Here is a 17,843-nt window from a genome sequence, read left to right on the forward strand (position 1 = left end):
GCCCCGAAAACATCTCACAAGGCCTTTTACATCGGAGGGTATAACATGAAACAACAACTATCACACACAACCATGCCCTGGATAGGGGCAACCTACCCAGGCGAGACTCGAACCCGCGACCTTCGGTTTGGCAGGCGAGGACTTTACCCCGCCGCCACCGAGGCCGGCGTTTATTTACCACGTCAAGAGGGTTATTTTTCCTATTTCCTTTAATTGTCCCTGTGACATAAATTTTCATTTGTAAAAGTTCTTTACACAAGCCTGCTGAATTGTAAAAAAAATTGTCCATATAGACTGTGTGCCCGGAATTGAGATATTTTTCTAGCAAAAGTTTAACTACTTTTTCTGAATGACCACGACCACCAATGATCTTGCCTTGTGCCCCAGTATAGACACAAAAGTTTAAAACTAATCCTGAAGGTTCAGTCAACATCCATACTTATCCCTTTCTTCAATACATACTTATGCCTTTTACTTTTTATATATTGCCTCAAAATTAGGCGTCATCTCCAAAGAACCATCGATTCGTCTAAATTCAAATTTTTTCCAGGATAATAAATTTCACGCAATGTCATACAATGTCACCCTTAGAGCTGATAATTAACTGATCATACAATTTTTAATATTCATTTTATTTTAACATGAACTACTTTCTTTTAATTATAAAAATTAACTCATATTACCAAAAATTCGTCAGGTAATACATTAAAAAGGTGAAATCACATATAATAAAGATTTCTTAAAGTTTTTTAATATATATCTTTAGTTGTTTTTGAGACATAATTTTTTTCCTAACCTACTGCAAAATCAGTAAAAATGCGTCGGCACTTTCAGCTTAGTACCTAGAAAATCTGTTGGCACTCAAAGGCTTAATACCAGTATCGATAGCTGTGTTCTCGATATAGTTAACTAGATACCTTGAACTATGGGATAAGAATAACTTTTTCTTTCACTACTCTACATTGATTATAAAATAACAAATGTAATTTCCTTATCTACCTATCAATAGGGTAGTTTCCTTCATCAAAGAAAACGAAAGGCATTGATTGCGATTCGTTACCCACCATTAGTGTATTCATAATACACAAATTATATGGTTTTAGAAATACCGGTTTAGACGAACGGCAATGGCCCATTTTTATCCTCATTTTAAAAGGGCCACATTGGCGCCCATGCGATGCCACTCCACGTGACGTCACAGGGACCAAGTTTCTATACGAGAAGATAGGAGTTATACATCGTCTGAGGTTACCAATGCATGCATGAAGCGCAGAGTTCAGGGAAACATGTCTTAATAATCACTTATTAAAACTGGCTAAGGTCGGAAAGTTTTCTTCATTTGATAAGGTATTAATAATCCTTATTTCAGCCAAGCGCTACCAGCCAGCAGGGTACTCAGCTACCCGCTAGCAGCCTGCGTCGTATCAGCGCTCAACTCGCCTCAAGGTCACCTCAAAGGGTGGCAGCGGGAACCAGAAATACGTCACACGGAGAGATTTCCCGGCATTCATACTTACGCGTCGCGTTTTCGCGCGCTTGAAAATTTTCACTTTTCATTCAATGGCGAAAAATAGATATCGTATTTTAAAAATCTGAAAGCGTGAAATACGTACTCCAGGAGTAATAATATTTCGATTTAGGCAATAAAAAAATAGTAGGAAATCACCCTATTAAAAAAGAATCATAGAAAAATTAATAGAGTTTGGGAGCACGATATTAAGGACATATGTTGAAGTGGAAGAGGTTAATGCTCTACAATACACCTACATCATACCCCGCAAGCCGCCTAAAAGGCGTGTGGCAGGGGGTGTTAGGATACCAGCCGTTTACAACTTTTAAAAAAATGAAGGGCTCTAACGAGGTTGGGACTAGCGTTTGTTAAAGTCCTTTATGGTTCGGGGGAAAAACGAATTCCCATATCTATCCGTTCGGCAAAACATCTCCCTTAATTTATCGCTTCTATCGGACCTGGAAATATAGTGTGGCTCTATTATTGCGTTCTCCGTGTCGCTCTTAAATATATCCATTCTCAATTGTTCAAGCAATCTAAGCCTAGCGCGCAGCCTCCGAGTATCCAACGGCTCCCAGCCTAATTCGCTTTACATCTGGGTAACGCTGTCTGTACGTCCGTAGCAGTTTTTGACGAAACGCGCAGCCTTCCTTTGTATTTTATTCAGTTCGCGGATTAAGTCTTCTGCACCGGATCCCATACGCTCGCTACATATTCAAGGTGCGGTCGGACGAGAGCGAAATAGCACCTTTCTTTTACTTTCTCAAAATACCCGAAAATCTTCCCACAATACACTTGACGAATCCTAATTTCTTCAGGACTATGTGGTAATACGATGTGGTATTCCCAACCTCAGACGCTGAGTCTGCTGCATGGTTGAATTTAATGAATTATTCGATTGCTAATTTAAATTAGAAGAAAAAAGCAAAATGCTTTTCAAGGGTTAACCGTTGTTGATTAGTTACCGGATGGAAACGATCAGTCAGAGAGAAACAACGACGTGTATAATTAAAGATTAATTAGATCATTATATACTTTTATATTGTGTCTAGTAGTTATTTATGGAGCAAGAGAAGAACTAAATCCAATATGGATAGTATGTTTACCCCATCTCTGGATTCGTCAAGATTAACAGCAGTTATCATTACATGACAGGAGAAAAAAATCATTCAGAAATTTTCTGAAAACAACAGCAAAATACTATTGCTGATTCAGTTTTTCGTTTCTATATATCATTGTCTTGATGAAACAGATAGGACCAGAACTGAAGTAATGCGAAAAAGCTGCGTGATAATAATGTTTTAAGTTGCGTGGTTGGTTGTAATTGGCGTAAAATTCAGTCCAATATATTTCCACGTATAGCGTGAAATTAAGGAAATAAATTATCAGAACTTAAATTCGAAATGTGCTTCTCTATGGAAGTGAGGCATGGGCAATGACGGCACTGGAAAAATTAAGGGTAGAGGCTTTCGAAATATGATACCAAAGAAGAATGATGATGATCAATCAGTAATCTAATCCCAGGTTAAAATAATAAATAATGGTTAATATATGTGATTATAAGACAGACCAAACTAGGAAAAATATACTAATTTCCAAAAAGATTATCGTCTGAGCAAGTTATAACAGCGTTCTTAGAAGAATTGGAGAGAAGGGAAGCCTCGTGAAAATCTTGATAAGACGATGAAACAGCCATAACGGCCATATCTTGATGCACGATGTTCTGATGAAGGAAATCGTCGAAGGATATACGTATGGCAAGAATGGAAGATGAAAACCGCGAATTATACTCAAATATGGAACTCTTAAAGAAGGAGACGTGAAGGAGAGGAAATACGTAGCGTGAAAAGATTAGCTGACAGGAGAATTGATCAAAGAACTGCGTCAAATCAAACTTAGGTTTGTTAACCAGTGAAGATTATCAAATCAACGCGGTAGTTGTTAACTTATATTCTAATTAAGAAGATATATTTATTTTTGAAATTTAGGAAAAAATAATTTTTTAACTCACAATCAGTCATCTAATCCATGCTGACCGAGAAAGAAATAATAAGTAAGGCCTTAGACGGGTAGGGTAGAAGAGAAGCCTCGTGAAAACCTTGATAAGAAGACGGAACAACCTTACAGGTCATATGTTGAGGCAAGATGGCCTGATGAAGACAATCGTCGAGGGACAAGTGGAGGGGAAGAACGGAAAAGGAAGACCTCGAATGAAATACATGGAACGGGCAAAGAAGGATGTGCAAGAGAATTAATACGTAGATCTGAAAAGATAAGCTAAAAGGTGAATTAATTGGAGTGCTGCCTCAAACCAATCTTAGGAAGGCTCACCAGTGACGAGTATCAAATCAATACGGGTGGTGTTTAGTGATAATCTTACTATTAGCACCATCAAATATCTATTTAATTAAATCCATATTTTACCCGCGAAGGACAAGTAGATTGCAAGAATGAAATAGGTAAACTGCGAATAATATATATGGAACTGGTAAATAGAGATGTGAAAGAGAAGAAATACGTAGGAGAAAAAATACTAGCTGACGAGAGTATTCCGTAGAGAGTTGCGTCAAGCCGATCTTAGAATTTTTTTTACCACCGGTGATTTTAAGTCAAGAGATGTTATAATTATCAATAACTATTGATATATATTTTTAATAAAATTAATATTTTACCTGCGTGCAGACAAAAGCTGCGAAGGCCAAAGATGCAAGCAATAGCTTCATGTCAACGATGTTCTGTAGTGGCTTCGGAAAGTCTATCCGAAATTCTTCAGGCAGCGCTTATATATGCGGAATGAGGTGATAAAAAATCCACGAAGATCATTTACGAAGGATCTGGTGATTGCCTAAAACTTATCAGGTGTTAATAATTGATATCCAATCCAAAGAGTCGATTTTCATGTGGCACGGGAACAATAAGGTGTCAAATTGGGAAGATTAAAGATTCTTGCGTAAGATTCAATAGGTGGTTCCAATCTTGTCTCAATTGATGATTTTTCCTCGTCCGTAATCTTATCCAAGGTTCATATTATTATCAATATGGCTTAGTTTATGGGATTATCAATTGGCATCAGCGTGAAAAATAATTATCATTTCAATCAAGATTATCTTCAAATGAATTAATGTGTGACATGTAATGATAAATATTCAGTGAGGCTTATTCCAGTAGCTCAATTCTGGAAAAGACACAAATCTTTCTTCCATTCTGCCAATGAAAAGTAAACGTTCATAACCCTTACTAGGCTTCAGATCATATAAATAAAAAAAGAGAGATATACTGTAGAACAGGCATATTCAGAATGCCTTTTTTCCACGATCAATAAAGGACTATAACGGCAGTGTTAGAACTCACAAAAAGATTAGATGGCTTGTATTGTAGCCTTCTAACCTTAATGCATGTTTCTAAATTTTATTATTATTTCCAAAACCATGTTTTTTGTGTTCTAGCTTTATTGGAAGAAAACCTTAATCGATAGTGGTCAAGTTTTGCCTTTTGAATGAAAGTGGTAGTATAATATTTTGGTATGCGTAATGTTTTTTGGACACTGTAGTGTGCATGTGGATATTCTCTTGCATGCTGCATGCTGGAAATTGATCACCCCCTAAAGCATCCCAGGGGTGGATAGCATGGTATTATGTAGATGTAGATGAACCCATTATAACCCAATGTTGCATCTAATTAACATCAAAAATGTATACTTTTCCAGCTCTATTCAGGAAATATTCAAACAAGTTGTTCTTTCGTGCTCTTAAGTTAAGTGGCGAAATATTTATCTACCATAATAACTATGAAAGCGTATAAAATTTTACAGCTTTAAATTAGAAGCCTTGAAGTCTAATTTCTCCCAGAAGCAGTTATAACGAGTTAATATGCTATTTCCCATTTTTATATTTAGAAATAATTCAAAAATATTAATGCTACGGAAGATCTTCAGCCCAAAAATACAGACACTACATAATAATGAAATGAAGAGGACTTAGATAAAGGTTACTTTTATTAAAAGAATTCTTAGATAAATTAGCAGCTCACAAAGACCTATTGCTTCTAGAAGTGAAGAGACTTCCAACTCTGCAACCAATCGCCACAAAATTAATTTTTATGTTTCGTTATGCATTTCATGCAGCGGAAGAGGAACAGCCAAGGCTAACATTAAAATGGGGAAGCATACACTGGTAGAGGTGGACGAATTCTATTATTTGGCAAGCAGGGTCACTAGCGACGAGAGAAGTAAGAAATAAATTAGATATTTTGAATAAGTAAAATGGATACATTAGCTCACAAAAATGCCTAAAGTTTCTCCATTCATCATCAAAAGAAATAATAAAATTGACCTTAAAACCGAGAAATATTTCTCTGAGCCGACCACTGCGCGAAGACACCCGAGCGTTGCCGAGGCCAGGCGTGACGTCATAGGTGCCTAAACAACCGTAGGGAGTTGGGAAATACGCTGAGCGCATGCTGTAAAATTTGTTTTGATGGTGTATTTAGCCCCTCATCATCACTTTATTTTGTTTGTTATTCTTGGGCAAGTTTTCCTATTGCTATTGTGCCACGATTATTACTTGGGATATTAATAATGCGACATCGGGATGATGAAGTACAAGCGTTTCACTTCGTATGTTTTAGTTACGAGAAAAATGGATGGTAACGTTGCCGCTTGTTCGAATAGTACACCTGAAATTCATCTACATCTACATAATACTCCGTAAGCTGCCTAAAAGGCGTGTGGCGGGGGGTGTTAGGACACCAGCCTTTTCAGGACACCAAAGATTGATGGAATTTGTTATGACAAGTTATTGCTATATGTCGGCGGCAAATCGAGATGTAAAAGAAACTTGCGATACTGGAGGATAACGATCGTAAGGAGAATGGCCAAGCGAAGAGATCATTCCACCAAAAGAGAGACCTTCTTAAGGCCGTAACACACTAGCGACTGCAGTCGCAGCCAATCAGAGAGCTCCATTCAATCTCGCGCTTGCGGCAGACGTGTTTGCTTGTTTTGGTTACCGTAGCGAGGGAAGTTAAAGAAGGTTATAAGATAACGCTGAGATAATTTCGGATTTTTAAAGTGAAGATGGAAGCCCAGTATATTGGATATTGCACCCGAGTACACAGGTGAATGAAAATGAAGTACGTTTTAACATATTTTAGGAACATTTTCAACAATTGCTGCTCTCTATCTATTCTTTGGGCTTTCGCAAACAAACATGCCACAAGCAGAAACGTTCATACGTGCGCATGCGCGATCGTGGCGTCGTCTGCAATGTGTGATGGGGTGCAGTCGCAGCCGCAGCCGAAATCGCGGTCGCATCGCCAGTCGCAGTCGCTAGTGTGATACGGCCTTTACAGCGGGAAACTTAAATCTGGAAGTAAAGAAACAATTTATAAGAACCTACATCTGGAGTCTCCTATAAGGAAGTGAGGCATGGACAATAACCGCAGCGGAGAAAGCAAGGATAGAGGCCTTCGAAATGTGGTGCTACAGAAGAATGTAGAGGATCAAATGGATCGACTGAGTTAGTAATGAGGAAGTCCTAAGAAGAGTAGGAGGGAAGAGAAGCCTCGTGAAAGCCTTAACAAGAGGACGGAACAACCTCATAGGCCACATCTCGAGAAATGATGGCCTGATGAATACAATCGTCGAGGAACAATTGGATGGCAAGAACGGAAAAGGAGGACATCGAATGTAACATATCTACATCTACATAATACCCTGCAAGCCGCCTAAAAGGCGAGTGGCAGAGGGTGTCAGAACACCAGCCGTTTACAAATAAAAAGGAAGTGCTCTTAGGAAATTATGACTAGCATTTACTGAAGTCCTTTATGGTTTGGGGGGAAAACGATTTCGCTTATCTATCCGTTCGGCAAAACATCTCTCTTAATCTATCGCTTCTGTCGGGCCTGGAAATATAGTGTGGCTCTAACATCATGTTCTCCGTGTTGCTCTTAAAGATATCCATTCTCAATTGTTCAAGCAATCTAAGCCTAGCGCGCAGCCTCCGAGTCTCCAGCGGCTCCCAGCGTAATTCACTTAACATCTGCTTAGCGCTGTCTGTATCCCGTTGCAGGTTTTTGATGAAACGCGCAGCCTTCAAGCGAACGCTGCGCGAAACACGTAAAGAAGGATGTGAAAGAGAATAAATACACAGGTGTGAAAAGATTAGCCGACAGAAATTGAGAGGAGATACGTCAAACCAATCCTAGGATTGTCAGTGTTTCATTACAGCAAGTCAGTGTTTCATTACAATCCTAGAATTGTCGACCACTGATGATGATGGTGATATTTACTTTGATAATTCTTTTTTAGTTGTTGACCTTATCTTATTTACTCACTCTCATATTCGTTGGTTTTAAAATAAAGTCTGCAGGAGCTGCTATTTGGAAATTTTTATTGTTTTTACAAATTTAAGTGAAGGACTCCATTTCTACGCAACATCCCCGTATGATGTAAATTATTATATTCAAATCTGTCTAACCCAGGAAATTGGAGGACATTGATGAATCGGAAATATTTTCTGATCTTATGCTATATGCTGGGGGACTGTATACAGGAAGCCCCCATTCCATTCCAGAGAAAGTTTTTTCCTGTTGCCACTTCGGTCGCATTTTAATCGGTTTTCAAAAACGTCCACGGCGCGTAGATTAGTGCAATTGGATCCAATTTTTTCCAATATTTTGCATTTTAATGTTTGTCATTTCAAGGAACTTGATTGGAGAGTAACGAATTTAATAAATCACATCATCATGTAAATAAATTTTGGTTGGCACCTATTAATTATACCTTATTTTCCCGTGAAAATCGGATGAATTTGTCTGTAGGCAACGCGAGTGGCGATTTCTGGGAGCCCTTTTTCTTGCGCGGTGGGTGACAACACATTTAGAGGCTCGAGATTTCTCTTTTTTAACGCTTCGCTGCCACAAAGGGTATTGAAACCTCTTTAGTTTCTTGCTGACACACCCGGTTGAATTCGGAAAATTTTATTATGTCCACAAATTTTAGTGAAGGATTATTGAAACAATTTCTACTGAGAACCCCAGTATGATGTAAATTATGACCTCTGCATTCTCTTCGGGTTTTCCCCGCGTCCGTTGGGTTTTAGCGACAACCGTTTCGCTGACATTGCAGGTTGACCTGAAGTCACTGACTGCAATGCCAGCGAAACTATTGTTGTCGCCAAAACCCAACGAACGCGGTGATAACCCGAAGAGAATGCAGAGATCATCTGATAAACGCCGCGAAAATCTTCGAACCTGATGTAAATTATATTCAAATCTGACTAAACCAGTAAATTGGAGGACATTGATGAATCGGAATTTGTTTTCTGAATGTATGCCATATGCCTCTTTAGTCCGGCGAGTAGTGCCTTGTGCACTTCGATGAAGGTAGCTGCTACGTAACACCTTGAAGTCTATGATTATGGAGTCAACCATCCGAAAGATTGATTGCCGTGATGTTGGTACTACTGCCGCGTCATCGGCGAAGGGCAACATGATGGTATTCCGTCCGAAGTACCATAGGATATTTAAATTTAACACTTTATTGCACCGCGGCAATACACACTACCAAAATGGCAATTTTCGTTGTTGTGGTTTACTTTAAGTAACGGAAGCAATATAAACATTTTCTTACATGCAAAGTTTGGAAATATTTTTTTTCGTATAGCATACCTAACTTTGACATTCACGTACTTTTCTACAGCTCGGAAATTTAAATATATCTGTCGGCCATTTAAAAAATCAAAAGTTCCCGAAACTTACTTCCGGGAATGAAACCCCTCTGCTAATAGTTAAGTTTCGATCCCAGAAGTTTAGTGGGGGAAAAGAGGAAATAGTTTCGACCAATTTCAAGACAGAATTAGCTTCTTCATGTTGCGAATGAATACTGTTCTGCGCAGCAGGAGTGGAGAGGTGCCCCATGCATCTAAAGGCGGTCGGGCGAAACTCCACTTTATTTAACCATACTTCGTACTCGGTGTGTCGGTCGAAACTTAACTGTTTGAAGGTGGAGCACGTGGTCCCTACGGTGATAAAAAGCATTATCTGTGTTCCGTTTCTTCCCGGAGGTTTATTTTAGTTTCGACCCGAACTAGTTTTGACTCCGATTTTGTTTCGACCTTGAGTTTAGCCATAGCCACCTAGAATACAAGGCCTGTTCACTAGCCTCTCAAATTGTGATGACGTCACGTACGGAAGTGCTATCGTTGCTACCACGCCATTGCGAGTTTGTTTGGTTTGTTGAGACGCCCACAGGCAGAAAACGTGTGTGTTTGGTTGTGTTGGTGGAGTTTTTGCATAATTATAGTGACGATATTGGTTTGTGGATTATTTTATTCATCTTATAAACCAATATTCTACGATAAAATGCCTAATGCTTGCGTCGTGCCTGGATGCAAGGGCAATTATCGGAGTGGACCAAAAGTGCAAGTGTTCAGCTTTCCGAAAGACTCTGAGCTACACAGAAAGTGGCTGCATGCAATAAGAAGAAAGGATTTTACACCTACCAAAAATAATAAGGTGTGTATTATTTATTCCTAGTTTTCTCCTAACGTAATTATGAATGATATTTTCCACTGAAAAGCTACGGATGGACTCATTAACAAGTCATTCCTAATGGGTATCATTTTTGTGACGGTATTGCTATATTTACCTTCAATTGCCGTAATTAATATAATTACTAGGCTTATTTCTGAGCAAATCTCATTTCCGAGTGGACATTACAAAATGATTTTTTAAATCTAAGTTTTAATTACACCACTTCTAGTTATGACGTTACATTCAGTATCTATATATATGCAATAGAAAGTCAAAAATCGTGTTAGTTAAAACACTTATAACTCGAAAACGGCTGCTCCGATTTTAATGCTATTAGGTTCTTTGGTCTCGTCTCAGTCCCGGATAACATATAGAACATTAAAAATAGGAAAAGTTCGCTAAAGAATTTTATCAATTCATCATTCATTCAATTCACAGCAACAATTGATAAGTCGGTCAAAAGTACAAATTAAATTATTTGTTTTGTTTCTACCATTTTAATAGCTGAACTTCGTAAGTGTTTGTAAACAAATATCCGAGCAATTGTTGACAATCGGTAATGTCCGTGTTCCTGACTAGGAATCGAGCAGTTTCATATCACTTCCTCGTAATTTTTGCAAATTAGTCTCATCGGAAGGTGAGCTCATAAATATTTAAAGCCCTTGGATGTACCTGGCTTACCAAGGCACGGTTTACAGCTAAATGTAGGTTCTTTGTTAATGATCTTTCGAAACCTAAACCAACAAAAACTATCCAGTGGAACGCGTTTGGTGATTAGAAAAATTGAAAATGAATATGATTCACGCGACTTTGCTCAAAGGAAAACTCAAAGATGAGGAAGTTGTCATTCCGAAGATTCCATAATCCTAAGTTATATGCCCTTTTGAGCTTAAGCGTATTCAATTTCCAATTCGTGTTGCATTCGTGATAACGATTTACAAATCGCAAGGCCAGTCTTTCAGTTTTTATGATGTTTGTACTCATGTGTTAATGAAAACCCATGATTTTCTCATGGTCAATTATATGTGGTATGTTTACGAGTCGGTAAACCATCCGCTGTATTTCTTCCTTCGCCTCAAGGGCGCAGTTGGGAATTGAGGATAGGGGGGTTTTAGGCGCAGCTAATACTGGGGGTCTGTAGGGTACAGAAAACCCGCCAAGGTAAGAGAGAAGTGTGAGGGCCCTCCCTCAGGCATTTTTTAGGATAAATGGTTCAAAATGGTGCGTTTTGCGGCCGTGTGAATAGTTAAATATGTTTCCTTTGTCACTCATCCGTCCCCCTAATATTGGTAACAAAATGTTTTATAAAAAGTTCTCTGAGCTCTTGGGGAGGTTTTATCCCCAAAAACCCTCCTCGCTGCGTCACAGCTTTTCTTCGCTATATTTCTTTAGCTTTATCCGTTTTATCTTACGCCTGATAATAAAACAAAAACTGTTGTTTATCAGAAGATGCTTGACGCAAGGCATTAAACCCGAATGTGTAGGGCACACCGTGGTCCGTTTACGCATGCAAAACGTTTACGCAGTGCATTTTTTCCAAACTGAGATACAATAACTGGCGCGCCTAAAGTCATTTGAAACGAATGCTGCTTCCTAGGGGCTTTTCTTACACGATTTTGTGCATAAGTAAAGCGTCGGTCTATCGTTTAGTTAACCTGCCCCGTGAACGGGCCAAGTTTACGCAACATACTTAGGCCTAAAAACATTTTTTACGGTTAATAACACAAATAGCTAACAACTAAATGCGTGTAATTTTTATTTCATTAACTGCTTTATAAAACCACAATTCCCAAAATTTCTTCAATTAAAACGTTAGAAATTCATTGAAAATAATCCGCGTAAACGTGCTCAGATTCACCCTATGTAGATTCAATAAAGAAAATGTCTTTTTGACAAGCAATTTTGATACTCATTTAGGTGGTTTTGTTGAAATTGTATCCTTCTTTTATTGTAATAAATCAAATATGATTAAAATAGCTCAGCCGCTCTTGGTTTATAAATGGTGTAACTGAACTGTAAGTTCATTGATTGTTAGGCTGTACGAAGTACGCCGGGTCAGTTAGTTTAATATTTTGTGCTAAATAGCTCTTACGATTCCCAAAAGCATTGAAAGTTATGCGGGAAATACTTTTAAATGTACTTGTGTTTTTCAATCATCAACTTGGGAATTGTTTTAAAGGAATTCTTTGCTTTGATTTCAAGTGCATCGTCATTAACTTTTCTAGCGAAAGAATCAGAGGAATTTTATTTTGATAAAACACTATTTTACCCTTTTTGTTAGTGAATGTAATAAAAATTAATGATTACTCAAAAATTCCTTTAAAATTCCGAGAGCCAATGCAAGTTTATTTTGTCTAGTTAGTTGTGACAATTTTATAAAAATAATGCCTGAATTTCCTTATATATTTTTTTAATATCCTATATTTGCTTGAGATCGGTTTCTCTTTAATCTCTCTCTTTTTAAAAAATGTTTACTATGGTGAAACATTCGACAATGTTATTGTGTTCAAGTGGTGTCACGATAAAATATTTTTAGTCATCAATCAAAATTAGCTCCTACTGTGAATGATGTACATAAATGTAAATGCTCTGCTTGTTTGAAATCTTGAGGACAACTGTATGTTTTCTTGTTTTATATTTTTCCTCTTTTATTTACCCTGATTTTTTTATTGATAAGATTTGAATATTGAGCACAATGGTGATTTAGATAAATAAAATACAGTGGAACCTCGAACTATCGTTTTTCAGGGGAATGGACGAAAAAAACGATGAATGCGTGAAAACGATCGATGCGGGAATGTTTGGCTAGGTTGCCTTTGTCCCAGGAAACCTAGGAATTTGGCGAGTAATTGTGATATTCGTTATAGGATTCATAACAAGATTTCAACCAATTACAGGAATACTAGTATTTCATCGAGGCACTTAGATCATATTGTTGATTCTCTTTTAAATATCCTAGAGGAACACGCAACCTCGCTAAAAATGTTTGCTCTCCACTCGATATTCACCCTGCTATTATTGATCTCTCTCTGATGTATAAATTCTTATCCATGAAACGCCATTTCCAGTACACGTATTCACGAGAGTAATGTTCTTTAATGCCTAAAACAAACGCTTTTGCTGGCGCCGTGATTGGTTGTGAGATGGATCACATAGGCCTAAAATCGGCAATTATTTGTAATTTTCCTGTCTAATAATATATTTTTCATGTAATCTAGGCAATGTGTAAAGCGTGAACAATGTTGCGTTAATCGTCAGCGGCACGCCCACCTGAGCCTCGGCTTCATCCCACTTATTGTTTTCACCAGGTAGCTCGCTTTAACGCCACCCCTACCGTCATGTGCTTGCTGACAGCCCGAGACGTTCTCCAATATTCACGCTCATCATTCCCAGATGCTTTTCTTCATATTAAATTATTTTCAGACAATCTTTTAAAGTACTCACTTTTTTCTTCGGAAGGGCCTTGGTCCGAAGACGGATAAAAGTAAAACCAATGAAAATGAAACCTGGCTTTATTAAACCCACACGGAAAACACTCGCTAATTTGAATTCAACCCCCCCTGGAAAGTACGGAACCACTCGTGCGAGGTGAAGTTAGGAACTGATGCTATCGCGTGCGTCTTCCGCAAAACATACTGTAGATGGTAAAGCATAAACATATGTCTGTCCTAAAGAGAAGACAACTAACAAATTCTTTTCTAATTTGTGTAGCCAAATGGGTAAATGACTTCGGAGTGTTAGTAGAGAGAAACAAAATATCCTGAGAAGATATGCCTTGCTCAGTAACTCTGACAAGTGAGACTCATAGTATAACATAGTATATATGACACAACACTATGGAGCCTCGGCAGAATTTTATAAAAATGCTTAAGTTCGACGTTCTACCTTTTTTGCGCCGATAGTAGTTGGTTTCAGTTCCCATCGCTAAAGATTCACTCTTGTAATTTATTTTATGTGATTCAAATACGCCAATTAACTGGACGGCTATATAATTATTACACTATTCACGGCAAAGGCAAGTTCATGAGTAATAATTTAGGTAAAAGTTGGCGTTCTATTGGCTGGAGACAGCTGAATGCCCAGCGAAGGACGACTTCCCGTCCGAGTACCGTAGCAACTTCCCTGGCACTTCTCTGAGTGACGTCACAAAGCAGTGAACAGGCCTTGTATTCTAGGTGGCTATGGTTTAGCTCACCGGGTTCTCTTCTTTTCGTTTCTACATTTCGCCCCCGGGAACGAAAGTATTGACATTTTCCTGGTTTATACTTTCGTTTAGTTTATATTGCCATCCCGTATTATGTATGATATTGCTGTGTGCCATGTAATGTGCCATGGGAATGGAACACAACAGTTAATATTCCATGGAAAACGGCCGCATTATAATCAAGAATAACCCCATAATTAAAAGTTGTCATTTCGTTTCTAGATGAAATTCTCAAAATGTGCCATGGAAAACGTCCGCATTATAATCAAGAATAACCTCATAATTAAAAGTTGTCATTTCGATTCTAGATGAAATTCTCATGATCTTTGTGTGCAGCCGATTTTTTTTTCAGATTTTGATAATCTATTTAACCTGATTCTTGGACATCTTCTCTATATTATTATGACGATATTTCTTTCCTTTTGTTCTGAAGATCTTCCAAAACATTCGTCGGCTCAAACTTAAAAATGTATTTAAAATAAAAACTGAAAAATATATTTAAACTTAAAACTTATTTTAACTTATACTTAATACTAATTTAATGTTTTAAATTATTAATTAATAGGACTTCAGGTCGACTAAATACTTATTTAAAATACACTTAGACCTAAATATAAATATATTTATAAAAACTACCATGTTGAATAAGCTACGTTCTCCCTATCAAGATGGGTGAAAAATCAGTCTCCATTCCGGAAACTGAATATTTATCACTAAACTCACACGTCACTTATTTCTTTGACGATAATCTTGATTCAAAGGAATATCTTTTCCCGTGGATATCATTTTGTAATCCCATAAATTGACCCATATTGATAATTTCAACCCACACATGAATTCTTATAAGGACAATCTTGATTTGAATGAGAATATGTTTTCACGTGCATTCCTTCTTATAATCCGAAAAATTAACCCGTATGGATAATTTTAACCTGGGATAAGATTACAGACGAAGAAAAATCATTAGTGAAACAAGTTTGGTTCCACCTATTGACACTTATGCTAGAGTCATAAATCTTCCCAATTTGAGTTCTTATTTTTCCCCTACCATATGAGGTCAATTACGGGGACAATAAACTTAGCGTCTCTAGAATCGATAGTCATAGCGTTTAGTGAAAAATCAGTCTCTACTCCAGAATGGGGAACATGCATGAAATTTGTTCACCATGCTAATAAGTCCCACTGAATAGATAATTTTCTCACGAGTCCAATTATGTAAGCCAAAACTCTCCTTGCACTACACAAACGCCATTAAATGCTTAATAAAGTGATAAAATATCGCTTGATGTCTCATGACCTGAAACACCCTCTGACGTCATCGCACGGTACACCATTCACTTCGCTAAGAGGGTAGAAGGGAAGACTCTTGATTGCAATATATCGAAGTAAAAATCATCAACAAGCTTTTTAGTAGTTCCTCAAAGGGCAAGTTGACTTAATAGGGATTTAAGAAAGCACAATACGACAGTTTACTTTTGGTCGACTTCCATATGGCGGCTGATTTTCTGAAAAATAGTGATTACTTCCAAATCTCACCAAACAATCCCCTTCATTTGTTTCAATAACGCCTTGGCAACCCAACATATTCACAATCTGCTGTTTGACGTTAAAACAGCAATTATTATACAGCCATACTTGCGTTTGAGCCCATGCATAGACCGATTTTCTATTCACTTCCTCAGTCTGTCATCAGTGGATTCCGTTCCGTGACGTCACGGTCCGATGACGTCGTGTTTTCAAGTAGCCGATGAAGATTAATTTTCAAAGACTCATAACTCAGCTGAAAAACATTATTCATCCACGAAATTTACGGTGAGTACATTTGAAGTTGGGAGCTTCTTATTCTAGTACTTCGAAAAAATTGTGCATTTTCCTCATCGAGATGGCTTCAACGAATATTTTTTCACTAATCGTCACACATTCGATAGAGGACAACCTTGATCGAAATGATAATAGTTTTTCACACTGACGCCATTTTATATTCCCGTAAATTAATCCGTGTTGATAATTTTAACCTTGGATAAGATTACAGACGAGGAAAAATCATCAGTGAAACTAGATTAGTTCCACCTATGCACACTTATGTGAGAGTCTTAAATCTTCCCAATTTCAGATCTCATTTTTCCCCTACCATATGAGTTCAACCACAGGGACAATAGTCTTAGGGTCTCTTGAATAAATAGTCTTAGCATTTTGTGAAAAATCCGCCTCTACTCCAGAATTTAGATACCTTAGCCGAATACTTTTCACTAATCGTAATTGTCGCATCAGTGGCGCAGCGAGGGGGGTTTTAGGGGATTAAACCCCCCTCCCCGGAACTCAGAGAAATTTTAAGTTTAATCCATTTTATTGATTGGATTGATATTACTAATAGAATAGTGTAAGGATTGATTGAATATCCCTCCGAAAGCCGTAAAACTCACCATTTTGAACCGTTTATCTTATAATTCCGCAATTTAATAATCTCGCACCTACCGCTTATCCTGATGGGTATTCCACACCCCCACACACCCCGATATTATTTGCACCTAAACCCCCCCACTCCCCCAGGCCTTAATTACTATCTGCGCCCCTGTGTCACATATTCGTTAGAGGATAATCATGATTGAAATGGTAATAATTTTTCACGCTGATGTCATTTCATAATCCCATAAATTAATCCATATTGATAATTTTAACCTTGGATAAGATTGCAGACGATGAAAAATCATTCCACCCTGTGGGCTCGGGTTCAAATCCCGGCAGTGGCAGAATATTTTCAGAGACTGCCCAACCCCTGCTTGACTGTTGTGTGGGGGAAATTTCAAGCGCAAGACTCCGTCCGTCGGATGGGACGTTGAGCCGTGGTCGCCTTGGCGCCTTTCATTAAGAGCAGGCTAATGCCGACGCCGGGTTTCTCTCCAACCTTCCTTCTATATTTTCTTCTCGATTCTTCCCTCATGGCGCAAATGATCTCAGCTTTCGGTCGCCTCCCCAAAATAACATACCAAAAAACACTGCTCTTATAGAATTCACCTGATAAAATACATTACATACAAATGATTTTAATTTCTCCTGGTGGTTGCTATTGATGAATTCTACTCGGGTTCTCAGCCAGGTTAATTATTTCGTATAAGCCGATGTTTCGAGAGACGACTTGTCCGCCATCTTCAAGGCCATTTTACTCTTTGAAATTGGACTTTAAACAGCGTAGGACTTTAAACAGGACTTTAAACAACATAGAAAAACAACAACGCGTCGCCAGTATGGGTAGCCAGTGGCGACGGGGCTCGGTAGCCAGTCAGTCGCCAAAGTGTGGCGACGTCGCTGGCTACCACACCTAGTAGCCAGTTATGTAGCCAGTTCAGTAGCCAGAATTTTTCCGTTTCCTCTCAGTTTGCTGTGAACTATAGTGGAATGCGTTGTGTGAGTGGTAACGTTATCTTAATTTTGTGTCGGCCAACTTCTGGCACTTTTTCACGAGCTCTTCATGCTTTTTCTTTTGGTCGTCTTTCTGCGGCTCTTCTTTTTTCTTCTTCTCTCGGCGTATCCCTTCCACTGAATCAGAAGATGTAGGCATTTTCTCAACTGGCGTGGACATACTGAACAACTCACCCA

The 17,843-nt window shown here is 38.2% G+C and overlaps 1 protein-coding gene across 2 annotated transcripts in view; it reads right to left on the reverse strand.

Moving 5' to 3' along the window:
• LOC124169208 (chymotrypsin BII-like) overlaps positions 1 to 17,843 on the reverse strand; it is a 59,406-nt gene that overhangs the window by 20,944 nt on the left and 20,619 nt on the right. The window contains exon 1 of one of the 2 annotated variants that reach the window (XM_046547725.1): positions 4,183 to 4,255. The exons of the other annotated variant lie outside the window; for it this stretch is intronic. Coding sequence (XP_046403681.1) covers positions 4,183 to 4,233 — 51 coding nt within the window. The 5' untranslated portion in view covers positions 4,234 to 4,255. Of the gene's footprint in view, positions 1 to 4,182; positions 4,256 to 17,843 lie in introns of those variants that run through there. 2 annotated transcript variants of the gene reach the window in all.

The sequence above is a fragment of the Ischnura elegans genome, chromosome 12, assembly GCF_921293095.1.
Source record: "Ischnura elegans chromosome 12, ioIscEleg1.1, whole genome shotgun sequence".
Lineage (NCBI taxonomy): Eukaryota > Metazoa > Arthropoda > Insecta > Odonata > Coenagrionidae > Ischnura > Ischnura elegans.